The sequence below is a fragment of the Macaca mulatta genome, chromosome 5, assembly GCF_049350105.2.
Source record: "Macaca mulatta isolate MMU2019108-1 chromosome 5, T2T-MMU8v2.0, whole genome shotgun sequence".
Lineage (NCBI taxonomy): Eukaryota > Metazoa > Chordata > Mammalia > Primates > Cercopithecidae > Macaca > Macaca mulatta.
In genome coordinates, this window is record NC_133410.1 from 160,317,452 (window position 1) to 160,343,782 (window position 26,331).

The window sequence follows — 26,331 nt, forward strand, 5'->3', positions numbered from 1 at the left end:
TTTTTAATTTTTAACTGTTTCACTTCTTTTAATGACTGCTTAAAATATCCAGCTGCTGGCTCTGTGACTAGGTGGATAAGTTTGTCTAACTTTAGGGTGAGTTACTAGCAAGCCTAATAATTACAGTTCAAGCCATGTTCGCTAGTCAGCTACGCCAATCCCAATGCTGATATTTTGGTCTCCATCTGTTAGGCTCCTGTGACTGCTTTCTCAATTTGTTTAAGAAAACTCTAACGATGAGAAGAGGGGTCTGCAATCCAAGAACTGAAGTAGGAAGGAGAAGTAATGAAAACACTCCAAGTCTACCTGCCCTGTTCAAATCAATGAGCGTCTGCGACCTCAGGTCGTCGTGGAGGCTTTTGCCACTGTCTTGCTCCAGCTGGATCTGCTTGATCCTCACCGTCTTGGGGATCACCTGACTCTGCTTCTTCCCTGCACAGACGCCGTATGTCAAGCTCCCATTCACAGCAATTGGGAGCCTCTGCTGGGTAATTTGGTAGCCTGCCTGCACACAAACATAGGGTACACACAGTCACTGGTCCACACATAAAAGCTGGGATTCAGTTTACTATCCCTTTTACAATGTCACACAAAGACAGGCCTTCTTAAAGCAAAAACAGTAACAAGAAAAAAAAGGAAAAGGAGAAAAAAATTAGTCGCTGCATTGCAGCCATCATTGAACCTGGTCTCTTCTGCCACTGCCATTACCCCTTCACCCTCCCCAAATCCTCCACTCCCGATAACAACATAATAAACAACACGAATTCAGCCCATCACCCTCACTAAAGTGCTGTACTGGGGAATAACAATAATATCATTGTCAGGGACCCCTAAGAAAAGAATTTATTGTTTCCATCCAGCTCATTAGCCTAAACTCTGCATCTCATTACCAGGCTCCTGGCAAACCCTCCTTATTCGGAATGCTGGCTAAGCATTTTGCCATCTACTCTCCACACGGCCAACAGCAGTTGCTAGTGTGTGTTTAAGCTTGTTTTGTTTCCGCTTTTTAAAGGAATCAATCATGGCAGCTGCCCTCCCTGACCCAACTTCCCTAGCTCCTCCAGCCAGGAAACGCTGTGCCATTCCCCCTCCGTTAACGGAAGGCACATGCTACTAAAGCACTGATGGATCCTGCAAGGATCCCTCACCTGCTTCTAAGTGGAAAGGAAGAATTACTTTCAAATGCACAGAGGCACCAACACGCACTAAAGAGATAGCAGGTCAATGAGGAGAACTGGAGAAGAACAGAGAATAAGAGCAAAGGCATCTGTGGCATTTTCTAGGTCCCAGGCGCTGCTCTCACTGTGTTCCACTCAGTTAATTCCACAACCACCTTTGGAAGGAAGAACAAGGCACGGAGGGATCAGGACCTTGCCCACAGTCACATACAGAGCTAGTGAGCATCAGTGTCAACGTCTGAATTCAGGTGGTCAGGCTCCAAAATCCGTGTCTTTCACCACTTGGCCAGCCAGCAGTTTAAGAACTTTAACTGCATCAGAAATACTACTGTGCTTGTCAAAAGACAGACTGCTTGGCCCGACCGCAAAGGTTTCCAACTCAGTAGGTCGAGGGTGGGGCCTGAAGATTTCTATTTCTTACCGGTTCCCAGGAGATACTGACGTTAGTGCCCTGGGGACCACACTTGGAGAATCCTGCAAAAGGCTAACCCGTTTTCTATGCTGAGGCGAGAAGTCTCAATTTGTAAAACTAAGCTCTGGGTAGGTTGTTGGATAAAATATAAGATACCCAGTTAAATCTGAATTTCAGATAAACAACAAATGCTTTACTATATGAGTATGTCCCATGAAACTCTAGATTATTTGAACGATCTGGGCCAGAAAGACCAGAAAGCCACAGATGACCAAAACATCTCATTTTAGTCATATTATTACTAAATCTCCCACCTCAACCAAACTGTCTGTCACTCTTAAAAGATAAAGAAAGGTGGTTTAATTCTTTCTGCCCTACCAAACAGTAGACTTGCTGAGAGGCTGGAGGCCAGAGGGGAAAAGCAGCAGCCCCTGGAGAATGCAGTCTTACTTGTATTTTTTATTTAATTCTACTCATGCCCTCACCCACTAAAAAACAGCTCCCCCCAATCTTCAGTTCAAAGAGAATGAGGTAAAACAATATCGTCACTGTTGTTTTTCTGAATCAGACCAAATGAAACATTATTTTGGGAAACCCATTCAACATTTCAGTTTTGTTCCAGTTCGATGGTATGAAAAATTGGCTCTCACCCACATGGTGTGGCTTAAAGAAAAAAACTTTTTAATTTTCAGAAAAAAGCAGGTCAGTATGGAGTTTACTGCTCAGCCAATTACTGTTCTTGGTCCAGGTTTCTGGTTCATGTTTCCGCTTACTATTGTCCACTTACTTGCTCCTTGTGAGATGACAGAAATGTCTCCAAAGGAGACAGCCCTATTATTGGGAACTTCAACTTAAAAGTGAGACGCCCTCGCTCTGCCGACAGAGCTACAGTATGCATTTACTGTTGCATCAGCCAGAGGCTTAGCTTTTGTACTAACAGGCAATTAGCACCAAATACAACGGGCAGGCTGAGCCTGCGAACACTGGCTTCTACTCCCTGTGCAATTATGAGCGAGCCACCAGAAGCATGAGGTAAGCAAGAAGTCAGCAATCAGGACAATTGCATCCAATCTAGTAAACATCAGGGGCACCTGCCTGCATCAGGGCTGGGCAGAACTTCCCGCTGGGATGGACACAGTGCTGGCTGAAAACATGAGAGGCACAGCCCCTTTCCCTTGCTCCGACCCCCCACAGCAGGGCTGGCCCAGCTCTGAGAACTTGCAGTGGGGTGGACCACAAAGTGTACTTACAGGGAGGTCTGCATAGAAGTAGTGCTTCCTGTCAAACAAGGACTTCTTGTTTATGTGGCAGTTCAGAGCCAGGCCTGTCATCACTGCCGCTTCTACACACCTCCTGTTGAGAACCTATGGGAACACAATACACAGTTCCTCTCAGAACCGCAGGCTGAACAAATGCTTCTCCCACACACTGACATCCTCGCTGAATATGCAACTTGGCCCTTCAACAGGCATTATCTCTGGTTCTCTGGGTGGGCAGCTCCAGTTCACAAGCCGACTGTTTGCCTGGGAATCAGGGAAATGATATAAAGAAGAAAATGCATGCAGCAGTGGGCCCCACTCGACACTTAATGAACTGCCACATCGGGAACCCTTTCCCCCAGTGCCCGGCATCAAAGCTACAGGAAGAGTCCCAGAAAAGCTTAGCGGAGCAGTTACTACATAGAATAAATCTAATCTCACTCCTTCTACAAACAGAATAAGGGGCCGGTCAGAATACACGAGAGGCACTGATTCCTGAGACGAGTCCTGATGAAGGGTGGCTTCACTTTGACAGAAAAAGAATGAACTTCTGAAAACGACAGGGCCGTAGCCATCTTCTCAAGGGCTAGGAAATGTGGCATAGCTGTTGCCTGGCTTTCTGTCCGTGCCAGGCCAACTCCCTAAAAGTGGAACACCAACAGAGGGCCTGTCCTACACACCAGATGACTCCGTGCTGCTGGTCTCTCTGGGGGCACCCGGCGCCCCAGTTCCCTCTGGGTCCCACCCTGCCCCACTTACAGGGGTGAATGACCAAGAAATGGCTGGCATACTTCCCAGCACCAAAGAATGTGAGCAGCCTTTAAGAACACTGGGGGTCTGGAACTACACAGACAACGAGAGATAATGTAGCCAAGGAGAAAGAGCATTAAATTCTTGAGTCAGGTTCGAATCCCACTTCTGCCCTGACTAGGAGCCTCAGTTTCCTTGTGTCTAAAATTGGGATTTAAGATCTACTTTGCAGAATGGATAAAGTGATAGCTGGAACACCTCCCCTAAGGTAGAGATTCAATAAACACTTCATTTCCCTACTCTACTTTGGGAAAATTTTGAAGGACGTCATGTTTGCAGATGAAATATATTTCTATTTTTATTAGGATATTTATGATGTTCTTTAGTATATTTAATATGCTATTATTGATACAGATAGGGCTTTCTAGTTGAGCATTTCCACACCCACCATTTTATTTCAGCCTCACAGCAACCCTGTAAAATAAGGAATCTGTATTATTCTAATATTTCAGATTAAAAAAACAAAACTAAAACACAAAGAGTCTAAAACATTTGCCCAAATTCACAGAACTGGCAAGTGGTAAAGCGCCTGTAGTCCCAGTTACTTGGGAGGCTGAGGCAGGAGAATCACTTGAACCCGGAAGGTGGAGACTGCAGTGAGCTGAGATCTTGCCACTGCACTCCAGCCTGGGCGACAGAGTGAGACTCCATCTCAAAAAAAAAAAAAAAAAAAAAGAAACCCAAACAAACCTCCCTCCTAGTGACAACATCACATCCTTATTTTTTAGGACTCAGGTTATAAGATGGAGCCATTTCACAGTTTCTATTTGGAGTTCTTCATTCTATGCCTAATAATGTCAGCCCTGCAGCAACAAAGGTTTTCAAGAAAAGATGTGTGGGGAACAGGAGGCTCTAATTATTGATGTTTTCACTTGCCTAATGTTTGGCATTTTACTGAGCGGTTGTTACTAAGATACAAATATAGCTGGGTGGAAAATCCTGCCAAATAAAAGCCTGATGATTCGGGTCCAGGCACACAGAATGTGAAACTGGAGTCCCGACCCTGGCTTTCCTCTTCCTGGGGCCAGAATGCAACCAGCCACGGCTGGCTCATAAACTGCCTGACTCCTGGTCTGTACCAGTTCTGCCTCATCATTCCCTCTGCTTTCCTAACCACTGCTTTCGCTCTCATTTCAAGCCACTTTGCCCCTCGGACCAAGCGCTTCCTCCTTCTAGGCATGAAGAGAACTCAGATTATTTTGTTTGTTTATTTTCGAGCATGCACCATAGCCTCCCCGTGGGTGAAGAGCTGAGGACCAACACAGACTCTCACTGTGTCCGTGTGCACACAAGTACACGGGCACTTCATAAACCACCACTTTCCAGAGAAGAAGGCAGTAAAACACACAAACACTACAGTGATACTGAGAATATGCTTTAATCTTTTTTTGATGATTTAGAAGCCATGAAGTACTTCGAGGTCAGAATTATAAGCATCAATCATCACACACTACAGCTGCACCGAGGGCCTAGTAAACAGACAGTGCCAGTTAAAAGAATGCCAATAAAAAAAGGAATTTCCTAGGATCTTAGTCAAGCTGCTTGTGACAGATGGAGGTCCAGGTCAGCATGTTCTGAGGATAGGATACAGAATGGGAAAATTCAACTTGGGCTGTCTTCACTCCAAAAAAAATTCTTAAATGTCTATAAAGCACTAAACTTTAGGGATACAGAGATGAATAGGACTCTGTCTCTGCCCTCAATGAATCCGCAGTGGTGACATGAACCTGCCAGCGTCTGCAAACCCTTTTCAAGTTTGTCTTTCATACCAGGGTGATCCTGCTAAAATTGTGAATCTGTGGCATTCTGTTACCTGAAGTCCCTCAGTGGCCCCTGATGTTCCCAAAACAAAGGCCAAGCTCTTAATGATCAAGCTCCTGCCTACATCTTCAATTTCATCTACTACCACGTCTCCCCACAACACCTCTGGTGTAGTTCTCCTGTGCAACCCGTGCGGATCTTCTGATTCTCCCCATTCTTATTCCCTTCAAAATCCTAGTGAGATGTCACCACCTCTGTGAAGCCTTCCTTGTTGTCTTTTCTGTGTACCTCTTCTGACCTTCTACACTCCCATTGGGGCCTCTATCACAGTGGATTGAATTTGTTCACATATATTTCCACACAATTGCAAACTTCGTGAGGATGGGAATTGTCTGTCCACCCTTATATCCCTGGAGCCTAATACAGAACCTGAAACATTGTGGTGCTTGATGAATGTGTGTTGAACTCAAAGGAGGAGGGAGGGGATGAGTATCAATGGAAGGTTTCAGAGAGGCAGTGACGCCCCAGTCTCGTCTAAGGTGTCGTTTGTCACAGGCTGGCCTGCAAACTTGTTTCTGGAAGTGCCCTGAAGTGACAACTGATTGTGTGTGATACAATCAAGATGTAACTTAAAAACTAAAAAGACTAACTTGGCTTGAAGAAAGTATGTTCCAGAATTTCTTTGTAATTAAATGACTACAAAGGATCTCAGGGTTAGCCGGAGCAGCTCTTGTTTGGAAAGAAGGCGAGCAATCTTTGGTACTCACGTAGCACACCTTTCTCAGCTGAGCCTTCAGGGGCTTCTTTTTGGCTTCAGCAAGGGTCAGCAGCGAGCATTTATTGCGTCAGGAGGTGTGCCGCACATCACACACACATGCCATTGAATCCTCTCATTCCTAGGGGAGATACTATTATGATCCTCATCTTACAGTGACGGCAAGCATAGAGATGACATAGTTTGGCCAGGGTGACACACGGAAGTGGCAGAGCCAGGAAGTCAGACCCCAGAACCCAGGCTCTCAAACACTATATTCAATCTGAAATCTTACAAGAAAGAAGCATGTTAGTTTTAGCTATCAAGACTACTAACACCAGGCCATAACCCCAGAGCAGCACCTCAACCCAAATCCTACCGAACATCATTTAAGGCAGATGCTATTTCTAATGTGTTTCTCCTTGCCAGTTTCTCCCTCTTTAGATTTGCTTCCAGATGTTGAACTCCCAGAGGGCGAGCATTGTGTTCTCTTAACTACATGAAAGAATTGAGTGTTCTTTCAGCGCAGTCTCTGACACGTGGAGGGCTTGGTGACGGGTGAGCCTACATGTTTTCTCAACGAGCAGAGGATGTTCTATTGCTAGACTTCAGAAACCCTTAGACACAGGTACCCATACAATGATTTATCAAATAAGAGGCTAATTCTTCTATTTAATCAGAAGATGAGAAAGCTGTGATGGGTAGAGGTAGGAGATGAGATAAATACACAGTGGGTGGCCAACAAATTGTATGACTAGTAGAGAGAGATAAGGCACATCATGGCCAGGAAAAAGATCTTGGGGTGGTGGGTGGCGGGAGTAGCAAATGCTTTTTAATAAAGAATTGCTTGTTTGGCTTATTGTAAGACCTGCGTAGTGCTGCAACCATAACTTCTTTGAAACCTAAGATACATCCAGCTCATAAGCAACATAAACAACTCAGTTTGCATGAGACCTCTAAGAGGACACAGTGACCCCAATTTGAGAATAAGGCTTCTAGTTTTAACATTTATTTAGCTAAACCAGACAAACATTCCCTGATCTCTGAGACCATCATTTAACAACAGCTCCTAGCACTTTCAAACAAATCACCAAGTTCTCCACATTCTACTTTCTTAACATATCATGCCTTCAGTTTTAATTCAGGTCTTTGTTTAAACACCACCCACTCCCACCAGGACTTCTGCCACTCACCACCTGGCCAGGAGGTTTCTCTGCCTCCGTTTTCAGCCTTTTAGTCTCTCTTCCACACCTCTCCTAGGGCGACTTTTTTGAAGGATAAATCCGTTCATGTAATTCCTCTGCTTAAAATCCTTTTCACTGCTTCCCAGTCCTAACAGGATAAAGTCCAATTGCCTGGCAGAGGCTTCAGTGCCCTTGGTGGTCTACCCCGACCACCTCTCTAGCTTCCTCTTCCTCCAGTCCCCCTGACCACCATGTTCCCGCAGCCAAACATGAGACACGCTTTCATACAAACTGCTGCTTCCACCATGTTCCCGCAGCCAAACATGAGACACGCTTTCATACAAACTGCTGCTTCTGCTGGGAATGCTCTTCCGCATCTGATTCAGCAAGCTCTTAGCATCCGGCAAGACTTTCGGATGTCACCTCTTTTGTGACATCTTTCCCACCACTACTACAGTCGAGGTCTTTCTTCCATTTAGCTCCCCTGGCACTTGGGGAACACACTGTCTCCCCAAACAGACTGAGTTCCCCGAGGGCAATCAGGTCATTTTGTCTTATTCTTCTTTGCCCCATCACCTAAATATAATACCAAGCTGATTAAATGAGATAATGAATAAGTTAACATTTCCTTCATCAACATCGAAAAGACTATAAGCTGTGACATAAAAGCAAAGTGTTCTACAAAAATATATGAATCAGGAAAAGGAAACCACTCTTTTAACACAGAGACTTTATTACACATGAGAGAACAGCTGAAACGTCAAAGAGGGCACATTTGGGCAAATTAGAGATTCTCAACAGCAGGAGCCCACTCCTACCCCAGGGTACGGAGCCATCAGAGGATGCTGGAAACACGCTAGAAGCTGGAGCCATGGGTAAGACCCACCCTCTATCAGAGATGTTGCTGGAGGCAGAGAGCGAAGGCGAAATACCCTCTTGCTCCTTTCCTCCTACCTCTAGTCTTTTATCAGAGCCTCCTGCTGGCCTAACCCAGCCAGAAGCCAGCCAAGCGGGGGCTCTAGGATCTGTAGCCTGCAGGAGCAGCCTCCCTGCCATTCAGAGTGGAGTAGAGAAGTGGTGTAGCACAGAGCTGAGAACACACAGGCCAAAACTACCACAGCAAATACATACAGTTCTATGTTCATTTCTGTCCTTTTTTCTTTTGATAAATAAACAGCCATTCAATAAAATAATGCCACTCTCTAGTCTGTCCAGTCAACTTAAAACTGAAAATTTTGTGGATACCCTTTTCACATGCGTGGAGCCAAGAATTATGAAATCCAACTAATTTATAAGGAACATTTGTCATAACTCATCTGGATTGAACTGAACTGTAAATCTACATTAAATACCAGGAAAGGGTTTGCTAAGCAAATTAACAGAATAAAGAAGATTATATAACTTACTTAAGTCCATAACATATTCTCTAGAATTTTAGTGCTTTTATGTGAAATTCCACTAATTACAAATAAATCTATTCACAAAAGCCAGTCTCTAGGATCTATTCTGAGAAATATCTTGTTATGTACTTCAAAGGAATAAAATTGAATGTCTTTCAAAATAGTCCACAATTCACACCATTTCTCTCCCCTTCCTACTTTGCCCTCAATTGGTGAGCCCATGATGCTGTAACACCCAAAGTTAGTCCAATAAGTATCTGTACATCCTTAAAAAATTGAGGCGACGTGGCAAGACTAGAGTCTTTACTGAAAATCCAGCTGGCAATTCCTATCAGGCACTAAAACAAAGAATAGAAGGTGATGTTTTCCAAAAAGCCCACATGGCAATTACTCTGTGAAACTGATGCTATACATGACAAATATGATAATTAGGATATAGCATGGTAAATGCTTTAATTTATGGAGAGAAAGCAATTAAGATTTATTAAGTTAAAAGAAGGCAGTAAAACAGGCCTTTATCTTACTGCTAACCATAAATTTGTCTCAAAGCATGAACTCCCTCTGATTCGTATTCAAAGCAAAAGTTACCACATGGATAAATTTTCATTACAGTTGAGAATATTGCTCCCCAGTTTCCGCACCCCTACACCGCTTCTTACCACTGAGCCCTTTTATCATCACCCAAAACAAATACAAAACCTCTTGTGCTATAATAATTAAGCTTGCTGAAGCTGGTCAGTTAATTTTTTAAAGTGGAAATTTACCATCCAAAGGTACTCCTTTTATGCAGATATTAAATATTTATATTAACAGAACCACATAAATATATACGTTCTTTATCCTTAAACACAGGCATTGCCTAGGGACAAGGAGAATGTGAAGGCTACATTTCCTCTTTTGTTTAAATCTCTCTTTCCTGAAGGGGAAAGAAAATCAAATAGCCATTGAATAGGAAGCAACTCTGAGTCCAAAGAAGAGAAGTGTAGTCTGGCAGTTTCAGCTGTCCTCAGCTCATAGTTTTCTCTCTATTCTGAGCTCTCTTATACTAATTCCATTCCCCAGGGGCAGTCAGGAGCAAGGGGAGGAAATTTTCCTTGGTCCAGAGTGTCAAAAGTCCCATTTTTCTCATCTGGGATTTCATCCTCTTCCTGCCTTTGCCTACCTAGCAAGCTCAGGAGGCCACAGTCACCACGAGACAGGCACTTGACGCCAGCATGGTTTTTGGCACTGGGGCTATTTCTGTTTTCTTTTCTTCTTTTTGAGACAAGGTCTTACTCTGACATCCAGGTTGGAGTACAGTGGCCCGATCATAGCTCAAGGGAGCCTAGATCTTCCAGGCTCAGGGGATACTCTTACTTTTGCCTTCTGAATAGCTGGGACCACAGGTGTGAGCCACCACGCCTGGTTAATTTTTGAATTTATATTTTGAAGAGATGAGGTCTTGCTATGTTACCCAGGCTGCTCTTGAACTCCTGGGCTCAAGCGATTTGCCTGCCTCAGCCTCCCAAAGTGCTGAGATTTCAGGCTTGAGCCACCATGCCTGGCCCTCTATTGCTTTTCCACGGACCATTGGAATACTAAGATCTGAGATTTACCTCTGGGATTTTAAAAAAAGGACAGAAAAGTCTTTGGCCTACATCAGTCCTAGGTCTACACCTAACCTGGATGAAAAGAGCTCTGCCATGATACAGTTTGGTTTGCTTGGATTTCACTTTGGGATTGGAGGCCAATGGCCCAATTACTATAGCATACATTTGTGAAGTCTCATACTTGGCCATTTAGCCATGTTAGATAGGGAGGTTACAGTGGTTGGCGGCCAGTAAAAGACAAGATGGGGTGTGTGGGTTAACTGGTCTCTATTCCTTATTCCCACAACATTCTCAACAGTTACTAATCTGGCATTACTCACTGGTGATTAACCTGATCTCTGAGAAGACTCATACTAATTGATGAATTAGGGCAAAACTTAGTCAGAAAGAACAGAATCTGAATCTCAGTCCTCACACTAGCCATGTTATCTCGTACAAATTATCTTACCTCTCTAGGCCTCACTTTCCTTATCTGTTTAGGGAAGAACAGTTACTTGGCAAGATTGACCTATGAATTAAATAAAATAACTTTTCGCACAGCAGACACTTAGTAATACTAGTTTCAGAATGAAAGTGTTATTAAATGCAAAACGCTTACCTCAATTGAATCTTTCATATGTCAACTTTTCCAGGAGGCATGGGAATTTGATGAGAAAAGGGCTAAACAGCTCCACAGATCCATTAGTCTGGATTTATAATCCAAAATAAGGCACAACAGATGCTGAAATTATATATTATGTCAACATAATATTTCCCCTTTAAATGATAACCAACCCCTTTTGTGATAATTACTTGTGTTATCTCCAGTGGAACAGACTATATTTCTTAATGTCTCAGGGAGCTTATATGACTTCATTTTCTCCATTTTATAATGAAGCAAAAATTTCCTGGATAACCTTGTATGCTTTTGCATGACCAAAAAAAGCTCCCATGTGCACTAAAAGAAACAAGCTTCTAACAGGCTGAAGTTACAAACCAGTTAACTGAGCCAGTTTTTACTCCCATCTCACTCTTGCCTGCCACACATCTGTAAGTTCCTGTCTTCTAAGCTAGTAGCTACTTTTGAAATTCAATGAGAATTGATGAAGAAGAGCTGTATAAAGGACATGGGAATCAAGTAAAAACACAAAACCAAACAAACAATCAAAAATATTGCTCTTTTTAAATACAACTTTAGGATATGGCCAGGATCTTTAATGAAGAAAGATTTCTCCTACTTCAACTCTGAATATTTGTCTTTCTCTTGTCTATAATTTTTTTTTAAAAAAGTATATTAATATTTAAAAAGCTAAAACACAAACTCATTCATTTTATATTTGCCCCATACTGAAACTGCCAAGTCTTTTCTAACGTGTCCTAAAATTTATTCATCAGACTCTACACCTGGAGAGATGTGATGTAACGACAAACTATTTCACATCACTGAAACCTCAAGAGGAATCACTGATAGTAACAAGAAACATTAATTTCATGACTGAAAAGCTCTAATGATCAGAATGAGATTTACTTTCTTCTTTATATATATGATTAGTATTAAGTTGAAAGATTTGACTATTGCTAAGAAACAAAATAACTGACTTGAACCAACCAAACTCTAAGTAAGAAATGCAGCTAAGTATTCACTATTGATATGAATACAGAATCAGCTATGAACGAGTCCTATGAATATCAGAAACAAATTCCTAGAGACACCTGCCATTCTGTCAAAAGTGCACCTGCTATATATTCGCCAGCCTCACAAATGTTCTGAGAAGTGAGTCTTTGGAAGAGTCTATCAGGACAGAGACTTTTAGGAACAAAAAGCTACCTTTAATTTCATGCATCCAATAGGAATGAATATAGCATCTTCTTAGAGGCTTCTTAGTAAGTCAGAAAATCATGGAGGTTCATAAGAGAAAGAAAGAAAAAAACTTTAAACTTGCATAAGGCAAACTCCCTATTTCTTTAATTATGTTTGCTTTAGGAGTAGAAAGTAAGATAAAATAACTGGCCTGGACATTTAAAAACTGTCAATGTCATGAAGAAACGAAAGACGGAAGAGAAAGAGGAAAGGAAAGGAAAATAAACAAAAAGAAAAAGGACTAAAGAGACATGACAACTAAATGCAACGGGTGCTCTTTGACTGGATCTTTTATTGGGGGAAAAATAAAGGACAATACTGAGACAACTGTGCAAATCTGACTATGAACTATGTTTTAAATTACAGTATTCCATCAACGTTAGCTTTCCTGACTGTGATAATCATACTGCAATCATAGAAGTGAACATTTTTATTCTTAGGAGATAGATGCTAAGATATTTAGAAAGGAAGTGCCATGACGTCTGCAACTTATTCTTAAATGGCTCATCCAAAGGAGGAAAAAAAAAATCTAGGTGCAGGATGCATTTCATTGTGCTATTCTTTCAACCTTTCTGTAATTTTTAATTTTTTCAAAATAAAAAATGTTGAAGAGAGTGGAAGGGTTAGGTAATTCTTCTATCTAGGTGAGATGATATAAGCCTCCCCCACAAAACTCAAGGAATAACTATGAAGAGAAGAAGGAGAGACCCTAAAGGAGGCAGGAGCTATTGAAACTGATGCTGGTTGGATCATGGCAGATGGGAGGCAGGACTAGATTGCAGCTCCAGACAGAGCAGCATGCGGAGGCTTGCATTGTGAATTTCACCTCCAGATCGACTGCAAGAGCAGGCCAGCAATCCTGAGAAGAGCCACAGATCTTCACAGACTGCTCCTACAGGACCCGGGAGACACCCCAAATACTCTGGGAGGTAGAAAGCCTCGGGCAAGTTTTCAAGCCTGACTGGCCCTCTGCCTGGAAACAGACTCGGGGTGTGTTGGGAGTGAGACCCCTTGGTTTGTGTGGGAGCTGGGTGAAGCCTGAGACTGCCGGCTTTCCCCTACCTCCATGACAACCTGCATGACTCAGCAGAGGCAGCCATAAATCCTCCTAGGTACCCAACTCCAGTAACCTGGGAATCTCATCCCCATTCCCCTACAGCAGCCGCAGCAAGACCCGCCCAAGGAGTGTGTGAGCTCAGACACGCCTAGCCCTGCCCCCACCTGATGGTCCTTCCCTACCCACCCTGGTAGTGGAAGACAAAGGACATACAACCTTGGGAGTTCTGCGGCCCCACCCACCACTGGTCTGTCTCCACGCTACTACAGCTGAGGCTCTCTGGAAAGCGCCACCTCCTGACAGGAGGCCAACCAGCACAAAAATAGAGCATTGAACCACCAAAGCTAAGGACCCCCACGGTGTACACTGCACCCTCTGCCACTTTCACCAGAACAGGCGCTGGTATCTACGGCTGAGAAACCCATGGATGGTTCACATCACAGGACTCTGTGCAGACAACCCCCAGTGCCAGCCCGGAGCCAGGAAGACTCACTGGGTGGCTAGACCCAGAGGAGAGACAACAGTCACTGCAGTTCAGCTCAAAGGAAGCCACATCCACAAGAAAAGGGAGAGAGTATTACATCAAGGGAACACCCCGTGGGACCAGAAGATCTGAACAAGAGCCTTCAGCCCTGGACCTTTCCTCTGACAGAGCCTACCCAATGAGAAGGAACCAGAAAACCAACGCTGGTAATATGACAAAACAAGGCTTTTCAACACCCCAAAAATCACACTAGTTCACCAGCAGTGAATCCAAATCAAGAAGAAATCCCTGATTTACCTGAAAAAGAATTCAGGAGGTCAGCTATTAAGCTAATCAGGGAGGGACCAGAGAAAGGCGAAGCCCAATGCAAGGAAATCCAAAAAATGATACAAGAAGTGAATGGAGAAATATTCAAGGAAATAGATAGCTTAAAGAAAAAACAATAAAGAATTCAGGAAACTTTGGACACACTTTTAGAATTGAATGACAATAATGACACAACCTATCAAAACCTCTGGGATACAGCTAAGACGGTGCTAGGGGGAAAGGTCACAGCCCTAAACACCTACATCTAAAAGTCCGAAAAAGCACAAACAGACAATCTAAGGTCACACATCAAGAAACTAGAGAAATAAGAACAAACCAAACCTGAACCCAGCAGAAGAAAAATAACCAAGATCAGAGCAGAACTAAATGTAATTGAAACAAACAAAAAAATACAAAAGATAAATGAAACAAAAAGCTGGTTCTTTGAAAAGATAAATAACATTGATAGACCATTAGCAAGATTAACCAAGAAAAGAAGAGAGAAAAATCCAAATAACCTCACTGAGAAACGAAACAGGAGAGATTACAACTGACACCACTGACATACAAAGATCATTCAAGGCTACTAAGAATACCTTTAGGCACATAAACTAGAAAACCTAGAAGAGATGAATAGATTCCTGGAAAAATACAACTCTCCTAACTTAAATCAGGAAGAATTAGATACCCGGAACAGAAAAATAACAAGCAGCGAGATTGAAACGGTAATTTAAAAATTGCCAACCAAAAAACGTCCAGGACCAGATGATTCACTGAAGAATTCTACCAGACATTCAAAGAATTGGTATCAATCCTTTTGACACTATTCCACAAGATAAAGAAGGAACCCTCCCTAATTCATTCTATGAAGCCAGCATCACCCTAATACCAAAACCAGGAAAGGACACAACCGAAAAAGAAGATACCCTCGATGAATGATAGATGCTAAAAACCTTACAAAATACTAGCTATCTGAATCCAACAATATATCAAAAAGATAATCCACCATGATCAAGTGCGTTTCATACCAGGGATGCAGGGATGGTTTAACATACCCAAGTCAATAAACGTGATACACCACATAAACAGAATAAAAAACAAAAATGACATGATCATCTCAATAGATGCAGAAAGACCATTCGACAAAATCCAGCAACGCTTTATAATTAAACCCTCAGCAAAATTGGCATACAAGGGACATAACTTAATGTAATAAAAGCCATCTATGACAAACCCACAGCCAACATAATACTGAATGGGGAAAAGCTGAAAGCATTCCCTCTGAGAACTGGAACAAGACAAGGATGACCACTCTCACCACTCCTCTTCAACATAGTACTGGATGTCCTAGCCAGAGCAATCAGACAAGAGAAAGAAATAAAAGGCATCAAACTGTCCCTGTATGCTGACGATGTGATCATTTACCTTGAAAACCCTAAAGAGTCCTCCAGAAAGCTCCTAGAACTGATAAAAAAAATTCAGCAAAGTTTCCAGATACAAATCACAATATACACAATCAGTAGCTCTTCCATATACCAACAGTGACCAAGTGGAGAATCAAATCAAGAACTCAACCGCTTTTAAAACAGCTGCTAAAAAAATAAAATACTTAGGAATACACCTAACAAAGGAGTTGAAGGACCTCTACAAGGAAAACTATAAAACACTGCTGAAAGAAATCACAAACGACACAAAAAGAAACACATCCCATGCTCATGGATGGGTAGAATCAATATTGTGAAAATGACCACAGTGCCAAAAGCAATCTACAAATTCAATACAATCCCCATCAAAATACCACCATCATTCTTCACAGAGTTAGAAAAATTCATATGGAACCAAAAAAGAGCCCACATAACCAAAGCAAGACTAAGCAAAAGGAACAAATCTGGAGGCACCACACTACCTGATTTCAAACTATACTATAAGGCCACAGTCACCAAAACAGCATGGTACTGGTATAAAAATAGGCATAGACTAATGGAACAGAATAGAGAACCCAGAAATAAACCCTAATACTTATAGTCAACTGATCTTCAACAAAGCAAACAAAAACATAAAGTGGGGAAAGGACACCCTTTTCAACAAATGGTGCTGGATAATTGGTTAGCCACATGTAGCAGAATCACACTGGATTCTCATCTCTCACCTTATACAAAAATCAACTCAAGATGGATTAAGGACTTAAACCTAAGACCTGAAAGTATAAAAATTCTAGAAGATAACATTTGAAAAACCCTTCTAGACATTAGCTTAGGCAAGGATTGCATGACCAAAAACCCAAAAGCAAAAGCAATAAAAGCAACGATAAATAGCTAGGACCTAATTAAACTAAAGAACTTTTGCATGGCAAAAGGAACAGTCAGCAGAATAAACAGAAAACCCACAGAGTGGGAGAAAATCTTCAAAATCTAAACATCTGACAAAGGACTAATAACTAGTATCTATAACAAACTCAAACAAATCAGTAAGAAAAAAAAAATCCCATCAAAAAGTGGGCTAAGGACATGAATAGACAATTCTCAAAAGAAGATATACAAATGGCCAACAAACATATGAAAAAATGCTCAACATCACTAATGATCAGGGAAATGCAAATCAAAACCACAACACGATACTACCTTACTCCTGCAAGAATGGCCACAATCAAAAAATCAAAAAACAGTATATGTTGGCCTGGATGCAGCAATCAGGGAACACTTCTACACTGCCGGTGGGAATGTAAACTAGTACAGCCAGTACGGAAAACAGTATGGAGATTCCTTAAAGAACTAAAAGTAGAACTACCATTTGATCCAGCAATACTACTACTGGGTATCTACCCAGAGGTAAAGAAGTCATTATTCGAAAAAAAGATACTTGCACACGCATGTTCACAGCAGCACAATTTACAATTGCAAAATCGTGGAACCAACCCAAATGCCCATCAATCAACAAGTAAAGAAACTGTGGTATGTATGTATGTATGTATGTATGTATGTGTGTGTGTGTGTGTATATATATATATATGATGGAATACTACTCAGCCATAAAAAGAAAAAAAATTAACAGCATTTGCAATGACCTAGATGGGACCGGAGACTATTATTCTAAGTAACTCAGGAATGGAAAGCCAAGCATCATATGTTCTCACTGATATATGGGAGCTAAGCTATGAGGACACAAAGGCATAACAATGATACAATGGACTTTGGGGACTCGTGGGGAAGAGTGGGGGGGGGCAAGGGATAAAAGACAACATATATGGTGCAGTGTATACTGCTTGGGTGATGGGTGCACCAGGATCTCACAAATCACCACTGAAGAACTTATTCATGGAACCAAATACCACTTGTACCCCAATAACTAATGGGAAAAAAAAAAAGAAACTAATGCTGACTTGTAAACCCCACATTCTGCCACTTCCATTCACTGCTGCTGAAAATCAGCTCTAGAAAGGAAGCATTACATATTAAAGCTATCTACTTAAACTTTTCTATGCCATAGATTCAATTAAGCTATGGGATATACTAAGGCCCTTGTGTATGTAATCAAGTATGGTGCAACCAAAATCTGTTAAGAGAATTCCACAGTATCTATAGAAAAGTACACAAACCCTGCAAATAGACACCATATACATGCACAATCAAGAGTATGAAAGGAAGATTTGTTCTTTCAACTGGTAGGAAAATAATTTTCCCCAATTATATCTTTTCTAGCTGAAAATACTTTTAGCTTCTCCCAAAGTTGTATGTGTGTCTTATTTTCTATCAGTGCTTCCATTCTGTTGCCTATGTAAGTATACATGTATATTTATCAATTTGTGCTTCTCTGAAAGACATCTGTGACTGAAAACTTCTCATTTATTGTTACTCATACTGTTGTGAATACACACCATCCTAAGTTATGTCAGGATAGTATGAGGTAAGTGTTTACCACTGCCACTCCCAGCCCAACTCTATTGGCCACTATGAAGGGGAAGTATCTGTGCTGACATTTTAATGATGCAAAGTTAAAAACATGAGTACTGATATGGTTTGGCTGCTCCCCACCCAAATCTCATCTTGAAGTCTCACATGTTGTGGAAGGGACCCGGTGGGAGGCAACTGAATCATGGGGGCAGGTCCTTCCTGCACTGCTCTTGTGATAGAGAATAAGTCTCATGAGATCTGATGATTTTAAAACTGGAAATTTCCTTGCCCAAGCTCTCTTCTCTTGTCTGCCGCCATGTGAGGCATGCCTTTCACCTTCTGCCATGATTGTGAGGCCTCCCCAGCCAGGTGGAACTGCAAGTGCAATAAACCTCTTTCTTTTGTAAATTGCCCAGTCTCAGGTATGTCTTTATCAGCAGTGTAAAAACAGACTAATAGAGTAAACTGGTACAAGGAGTGGGGTGTTGCTGAAAAGATACCTGAAAATGTGGAAGTGACTTTGGATCTGGGTACCAGGCAGAGGCTGGAAGAGTTTGGAGGGCTCAGAAGAAGACAGGAAAATGTGAGAAAGTTTGCAACTTCTTAGAGACTTGTCAAATGACTCTGACCAAAAGCCTGATAGTGATATGGACAATAAGGTCTAGGCTGAGGTGGTCTCAAATGGAGATGGGGAACTTGTTGGGAACCAAAGCAAAGATGATTTTTGTTATGTTTTAGCAAAGAGATTGGTGGCATTTTGCTCCTGCCCTGGAGATCTGTGGAACTTTGAACTTGAGAGAGATGATTTAGGGTATCTGACAGAAGAAGTTTCTAAGCGGCAAAGCATTCAAGAGGTGACTTGGGTGCTGTTAAAGGCACTCAGTTTTATAAAAGAAGCAGAGCATAAAGTTTGGAAAATTTGCAGCCTGACAATGTGATAGAAAAGAAAAACCCATTTTCTGAGGAAAAATTAAAGCTGGCTGCAGAAATCTGCATAAGTAATGAGAAGCAGAATGTTAATCCCCAAGACAGGGGGAAAATGTCTCCAGGGCATATCAGAGGTCTTCACAGTAGCCCCTCCCATCACAAGCCTGGAGGCCTAGGAGAAAATGGTTTTGTGGGCCAGGCCCAGGGTGCCCCTGCTTGTGTGCAGTCTAGGGACTTGGTGCCCTGCATCCCAGCCACTCCAGCATGACTAAAAGGGGCAAAGGTACAGCTTGGACTGTTGCTTCAAAAGGTGAAAGCTGCCAAGCCTTGGCAGCTCCATGTGGTATTGAGCCTGTGGGTGCACATAAGTCAAGAATTGAGGTTTGGGAACCTCCACCTAGATTTCAGAAGATGTATGGAAACACCTGGATGCCCAGGCAAGTCTGCTGCCGGCGGGTTGGGGGGTCCAAACGGAGAACCTCTGCTGCTGGGCAGTGCAGAAGAGAAATGTGGAGTCAGAGCCCCCAGAACCCCCAGACAGAGCCCCTACTGAGGTACCACGCTGTGAGAAGAGGGCCACCTTCCTCCAGACCCCAGAAAGGCAGATCCACTGACAGTCTGCACTGTGGGCCTGGAAAAGCCACAGATACTCAATGCCAGCCCGTGAAAGCAATCAGGAAGGAGACTATACCCTGCAAAGCAACAGGGGTGGAGATGCCCAAGACCATGGGAACCCACCTTTTGCATCAGCCAGCATGACCTGGATGTGAGAAGTGCAGTCAAAGGAGATCATTTTAGAGCTTTAAAATTTAACTGCCATGCTGGATTTTGGACTTGCATGGGACTTGCAGCCCCTTTGTTTTGGCCAATTTCTCCCATTTGGAATGGCTGTATTTATCCAATGCCGTACTCCCGCTGTATCTACGAAGTAACTAACTTGCTTTTGATTTTACAGGCCATAGGTGGAAGGGACTTGCCTTGTCTCAGATGAGACTTGGGACTGTGGACTTTTGAGTTAATGCTGAAATAAGTTAAGACTTTGAAGGATTGTTGGGAAGGCATGGTTGTTTTTGAAATGTGAGGACATGACATTTGGGAGGGGCCAGGGGTGGAATGATATGGTTTGGCTGTGTCCCCACCCAAATCTCATCTTGAATTCCCACATGTTGTGGGAGGGACCTGCTTGGAGGTAATTGAATCATGGGGGCAGGTCTTTCCTGTGCCGGTCTCGTGATAATGAATAAGTCTCACGAGATCTGATGGTTTTAAAGATGGGAATTTCCTTGCACAAGCTGTCTTCTCTTGTCTGCTGCCATGTGAGACATGCCTTTCACCTTCCACCATGATTGTGAGGCCTCCCCAGCCAGGTGGAACGGTAAGTCCAATAAACCTCTTTCTTTTGTAAATTGCCCAGTCTCAGGTATGTCTTTATCAGCAGTGTAAAAATGACTAATACAAGTATTATAATAATACCAAATAAAATTTACATGCCATTTGAGAATCTATGAAGTGCTTTCACATATATTAACTTCTCTGCACAGATGTAAAAGTGAAAAAGAATCAAATATAAGGTAAATAAGATAGCTATCTGGCTGTGATAAGTAAACAGAGGTTATGAGTGACTACAGGCATCTTAAATGTTACAACCAGCTATAAAGGAAAAATTCCCGCTATGTTTTGTCGGAAATGAACAATTAGCAAGTATTGTAGAAGGGAATGTCATCTGGTGCTTATACTAAGAATGGGGACCAGGCAATTCTCACTTCTATTTTTAGCTGGGTTCCTGACTTCTTTGCGTCCTTGGATAAGTCAGTAAGGCCATCAGTTTCCTCTCCTATCAACTGGGGTTGGAGCCCCTGACCTTGCTCATTGGGATGGCTTATGGGTTGGCAAATATCACCGAAAATTCAAAACGCTATTGGTAATCACATATTGCCTGTCTGCATTTCCTAAGAAAGCTGCAAAGCATGACAAAGACCCTTGATTGATTACGCTTCTTGCTTCTATACTTGTAAAAGGAGATTCGTGCATCAAAATTTAGAACAGAATTATTTTAAGGCTCCCGGGAGCACTAATGTATTTTGATTTCCAGTTATTCTCCCTGCCCCAGCTCCAGTCCTTATTATAATGACGCACCCAGTGGTGAAAGGCTGGGGAACACAAAGGCTCACTAGCAAGAACCCTCTGCCACGATGAACAAAATGCTCTTCAGAGGAGCCCAGCCTGACGACCTATCCATGCCAGAATCACCAAGCCTACATTTGTCATCTCTGGTATGCCAATGGCAAAATCACTTCCTAACTTTGCCAAGATTTTTAAAAGAGCTGAGAAAAAAAACTCCCCAAGATGCTGCAGTGTAGAAAATAGCTAACTCTCCCCACAATATTACACGTGAAGCCGAAAACACACATAAATATGGCCAAGTAAGAAAGGCCAAGTCAATGACCTCAGATGACAAGTGCGTCTACTTGCAGTATAAACAAAGAATTCCTCAAGACTCACCCAAAAAGAGCTTCTCACATCTACTCCCAGACATGATGTGACACTGGCTTCATGCTTTTGAAGGCAGAATTTGGGCAACAGTCGTTCGCCTGCCCCTAGGTTTCCATGTGACAGGACTTTGCTTTCTACTCCATATTCTCTTGTCCCCAAAAGAGTGACTTTTCTGACAAGTGACTTTGGGAAATGGAACCACATATGAGTGGGTTGGCCCCGTGGCTGAGCATTCCTATAGAATCTTGCAGTATCAATGATCAGGACAAAGCCTAAATGAGTTCTTTCTAATCAACATGCCCACAATGATGAGATAGTCGGCTCTATTCTGGCCACGTGATAAGCTTTCTGCAGAAGCAAGTTCGTCCTCTACAAGTGAAAAGCCTGCAGTTTTGGAGACCTGAGTTCAACAGAGGCAGCAAGTACTAAAAAGCATGTGGCTAAACATCACGTTGCATTTTTCAATCAAGCTATTATCTGTAAAAAAGCTGGTATGTTCATTTTCATCTGACTGACTTCTGTGCTGATTTCTCAGTCGGTTCTGACTCAAGACGGGAAGGGAGTATTATTTTTATTGACCCACTAAAAAGACACAATATCTTCCTAGAAATTCTTTTCTAGTACAGTCGTGCATCACTTACCAATGGAGATATGTTCTAAGAAATGCCTTGTTAGGAGACCTTGCTGTTGTATGAATATCGTAAGAGTGTGCTCATACAAACCTGGATGGGATAGCCCACTACGCACCTAGGCTACAGGATATAGCCTATCGCTCCTAGGCTACAAACCTGTACAGCATGTTATGTACTGAATACTGTAGGCAACCGTAACACAACAGTAAGCATTTGTGTATCTAAACATATCGTCATGTTTTATGCCATGATGACAAGATGGCTATGACATCATTGGGCCATAGGAATTTTTCAGCTCCACTGTAATTTTATGGGACCACCGTCATATATGCAGTCTGTTGTTACCAAAATGTCATTATGTAGTACATGATGTACTCATAAAAACCATCTAGCAATCCCCACAGCATCACCAATGATGCCAGAAAGCAGAAGAAACCCAACAGGGCAGCTGCCATGGCCAGGCATGTATTTCCTTTGAAGGAAGAGCTTTGCCAGGCCTGCTGTAATTTGTTAAGTTCGGGAACTGTCCATGGAAGAAAAATGAAGGGTACCCAGCTGCATGATTTCAGGCTGCGTTTTTATTATAGGCTTCTAGTATAAATCACCAGAACAAAGCCTGTATGAGCTACTCGAATGGCAGAGACAAAAATAGTGTCACAGAACACTGTCAGGTTTTTTTTGGACTACTACATATTTATATCACCAAAAGACTCCTAAGCTTTTGTACTCCCAGGCATCTTTGGTAATGTGTTCACTTTATTTTCTGCACATTCCTACCTCTCTTTCCAGTACAGGAGTGCCCCCTTATCCATGAGGGATAGGTTCCAAGATCCCTGGGGGATGCCTGAAACCTCAGATGGTACCAAGTCTGACATAGACTATTTTTTTTCCTATCTATAGGTATGTATGATAAAAGTTTAATTTATAAATTATGCACAGCAAGAGATAAACAGTAAAAAAAAAAAAAGAAAATATACTGTAATCAAAGTTATATGAATGTGGTCTCTCTCAAAATATCTTATTCTCCTCTATTGAGGGTAATTGAAACTACAGAAAGTGAAACTACAGATAAGACAGTACTATTGTAATACAGATTTTTGGTTGCAGTAGTGTACAAAATTCATTCTGAACAGTTAATAATTCTAAGTAAACACTATCTTCTCTAATAAGGGCTTATTATTTTGCTCAATATCTCATCCATGTGCATATTTCTGAGGGAAAACAAACCAATAAAAGGATGTGGAAATGGGAGAAAAGCCTTTCCCAAACAATACTGGCAGTTTCTTGCTCGGGAGTGAATCTGTTGGGAGATGAGCAAGCTGCTCATTACTTGGGATTACTAGGAAATCTAGTAAAAGGAAAGGAAAGGAGCATTACTAGGAAAGGAGCACCAAGTTCCTGAGAAACAATGTTGAGTCAGGGAGATGCTCTGCAGACCCAGAAGATTCACCCAGGGGGAGGCCAGACAAGGTCCCTCACGTTCGCCAAGGCTGGGGTGGAGAGGAAAGCGAACTCTCAATTTCCTCATTGATTTCTCCCACTAGAGCCAGCTGCTCCTGTCAACTCCATCATATTGCTTTTTGTTGTTCCTTAAGAGGAATGAGATGGCATCATCATTTCTCCACAAAGGCTAAGGGAGAATCATTTTTTTAAGGATGAAGCTTTTTTTGGGAAACTGATCATCTTTAAAGGCAATAGGTGAGAGAGTGCATCCTTGCACGTCTAGCAGGAATTTGGAAAGAGCTCAGTCACCTGATCCGTGTTTGTGATGAGAGGGCAGGTAAGAGGTACTGGGATGTACACCACTCTTGGCCCTAACTAGTGTGAACTGCAATACACACACAACGACACAGAAGAATTACAATGGGAAGGAAGGGATATCTTAGTGGGACAGGGCAAGGGGGCCAGAGAGAAGTTAAAGGTGCCTTCTCTGCCCCATTCTGAGTCACCCATATTCACAGCCTGTTTCATCCCCTCCCTTCTATAAGGTTTCAGCCTTAGTAAAGTTTCAGCCCAGATTTTAGATTTTGGTGGGTGGCAGTGGGACGGGGGTACAGGAGTCTGCCCTAAGAACTGATAGTCTGCTCTCAGACAGGCCTGGGGTCAGATGTACTAACACTGTGGTCCAGAAGCCCCCAAGCTAAGAGGTAAATATGGAAAATGGCCCTCACTTAGCCTGGAGCATCAGGCAAAAGCCAATGCAAAAGTGCTTTAAAGAGATGGACTCACAACAAGATACCACTAATAAAGCCCTGTCAGATATGACTTCATAATAAAAAAATTACAAAATATACCAGAAAATCATCTACTTCCAGCCAGAATCAGCAGTCAAGCAAAAAGCATAACAAGATCACCCAAGAACTTCAGGTAATGGAATTACTGAACACAGACTGTAAAATAAGTAGCTGTAAAATTATGAAAGAAATAAATAACTGAATACATGAAAAAGGAACAAGATATTTTCAAAAGATTAGAGAGATTTAAAAGAGAAAAACAGAATTTCTGTAATTGAAAGATCTAGTGAACTAAAAACCTCAATGGATATGTAAAAGAGCGACTACTATAAAAAAAATTAGTGAACTAGAAGCCAGTGTAGAGAAAACTGGCCAGAATGAAGCCTGGAGAAAAGATCCTAAAAGAATTTTCCTGTGACCACTATTTGCATGGTGATATGTTCAGCTAAGAGCTGCCCATAGCCAGGCCTGCTTTCTTCATGGTGAGTCTGGGGAAATCTGATGCACAGAGCCCTGAATTGGAGGCTAATTAGGTGAGATTTCCTTTATCCATTTCTTCTTCTGACTCAGCACTCTCGTCTTTGCTCCCTCCCTAGGTTTAGATCTCATACTTAGAGGGCATCATAATACATGGTGCATACAACCATCAACACAGCATCAGTGCTGTGTAGTCAATGCCTCTGTATGTGTATAACCATGTGGACATACATCTATAAACATAGTACATATACATCTGTTAATGAGATTAATGTTTTTGGATGTATACTCATATATACATATCTGTAAAATAACAGCCACTTACATAACTCTGACTTCCAGCAGCTCCAACTATAGTGGAACAGGTTGGGAGCCAATCACTGAACTGGAAGTGAGAAACTTTGGTTCTAATCTGAATGGAATGTTAAGAAACTGTGTGACCATGGACGAGTCCCAACAGCAGTTCTCTCATCTGTAAATTAAAAGGACTGAACTGAATGATTTTCAGGACCTCTTCCTATTCTAGTGTCACATGGTGATGCTAAATAGCTTTCATAGCATCCATGTACTTTATTTTGTAGGAGAGGTTTCTACTCAGAGCTTTGTTCTTATTTATATTTACAAATGTGATACTCTGACTTTCTGAACTAATCAGAAATAATCATTGAGAAGTGAAAAATGAGCAAGTAGGGATTCCTAGAGCCAAATATACTGACAGCAGCTTTAAAAACCTGGTGAGGAACAGGTAACTATAAAAGCAGGGAAAAACACTGTACTATGAAACCTCAAAACAATGGCTATCTTTAGCCATTTACTGTAGGATCAAAAAGCTTTACACATCTCAATAGACCTTGAAGGCACCATTACAACACTGAGCAATAACTGATGTTGTTGATAAGCTTGGGTAATCAAGAAAAGGTTGTCTTATGTTCAGCCAGGACAAGAGACCCATAAAGAAGTTTAAAAAATAGCTAAAGGGTTTTAGACAGGAAAGTCCTTTCATATGGATGCCCCATGTGTGCGTATGTAAGTGTATGCAAGTATATAGGGAAATATTTATTAGGGTTGCTATACACATGTTCTATGCAAGGTACTGTCAAGTGGACCAAGAAAGATACATGAACTGCTCTTTTAGAAGCTTATAATAAAACACAGAAATCCTTATGAACAACATACATAAAACATAAAAAGATGTTCAGTCAACTGTATGAAACAAATATATATTGATAGAAAGTAGAGGCCAGGCATGGTGGCCCATGCCTATAATCCCAGCACCTTGCGAGGCGGAGGCAGGAGGACTGCTTGAGCCCAGGAGTTAAAGAGTAGCCTGAGCAACATGGTGAGACCCAGTCTCTAAAAAAAATAAAAATAAAAAGAGTAGAAGCATTATTATTAATCTGGTTAGGTTTCAGGTGGGGAATATTGCATGCAAAACTGGTAGAGAGGTGGGGAAGTGAAAATGGCTGTGAAGAGAGAGGCTTTCAAGAACCCACTGAAAGTTAGAAAAAGATCCATGGCAGGGAAGGAGTCAAATGCTTCCCACAGGGAGGGAGGTGAGATCATGCTGCCTGCTGAACGTGAAAGTCATCATCGTCATGAGACACTGAGTTCATGGGAGACATTCAGTTAACGAAGTTATACGGC

General features: G+C 42.0%; 1 protein-coding gene across 2 annotated transcripts in view; it reads right to left on the reverse strand.

Annotated features, from left to right (window-relative positions):
* Positions 1 to 26,331, reverse strand: part of GATB (glutamyl-tRNA amidotransferase subunit B) — an 84,983-nt gene that overhangs the window by 44,460 nt on the left and 14,192 nt on the right. For both annotated transcript variants that reach the window (XM_001083846.5, XM_001083960.5), the window contains exons 3-4: positions 2,841 to 2,954; positions 307 to 505 (exon numbers count right to left, since the gene is read on the reverse strand). In XM_001083846.5, coding sequence (XP_001083846.2) covers positions 307 to 505; positions 2,841 to 2,954 — 313 coding nt within the window. The remainder of the gene's footprint in view (positions 1 to 306; positions 506 to 2,840; positions 2,955 to 26,331) is intronic.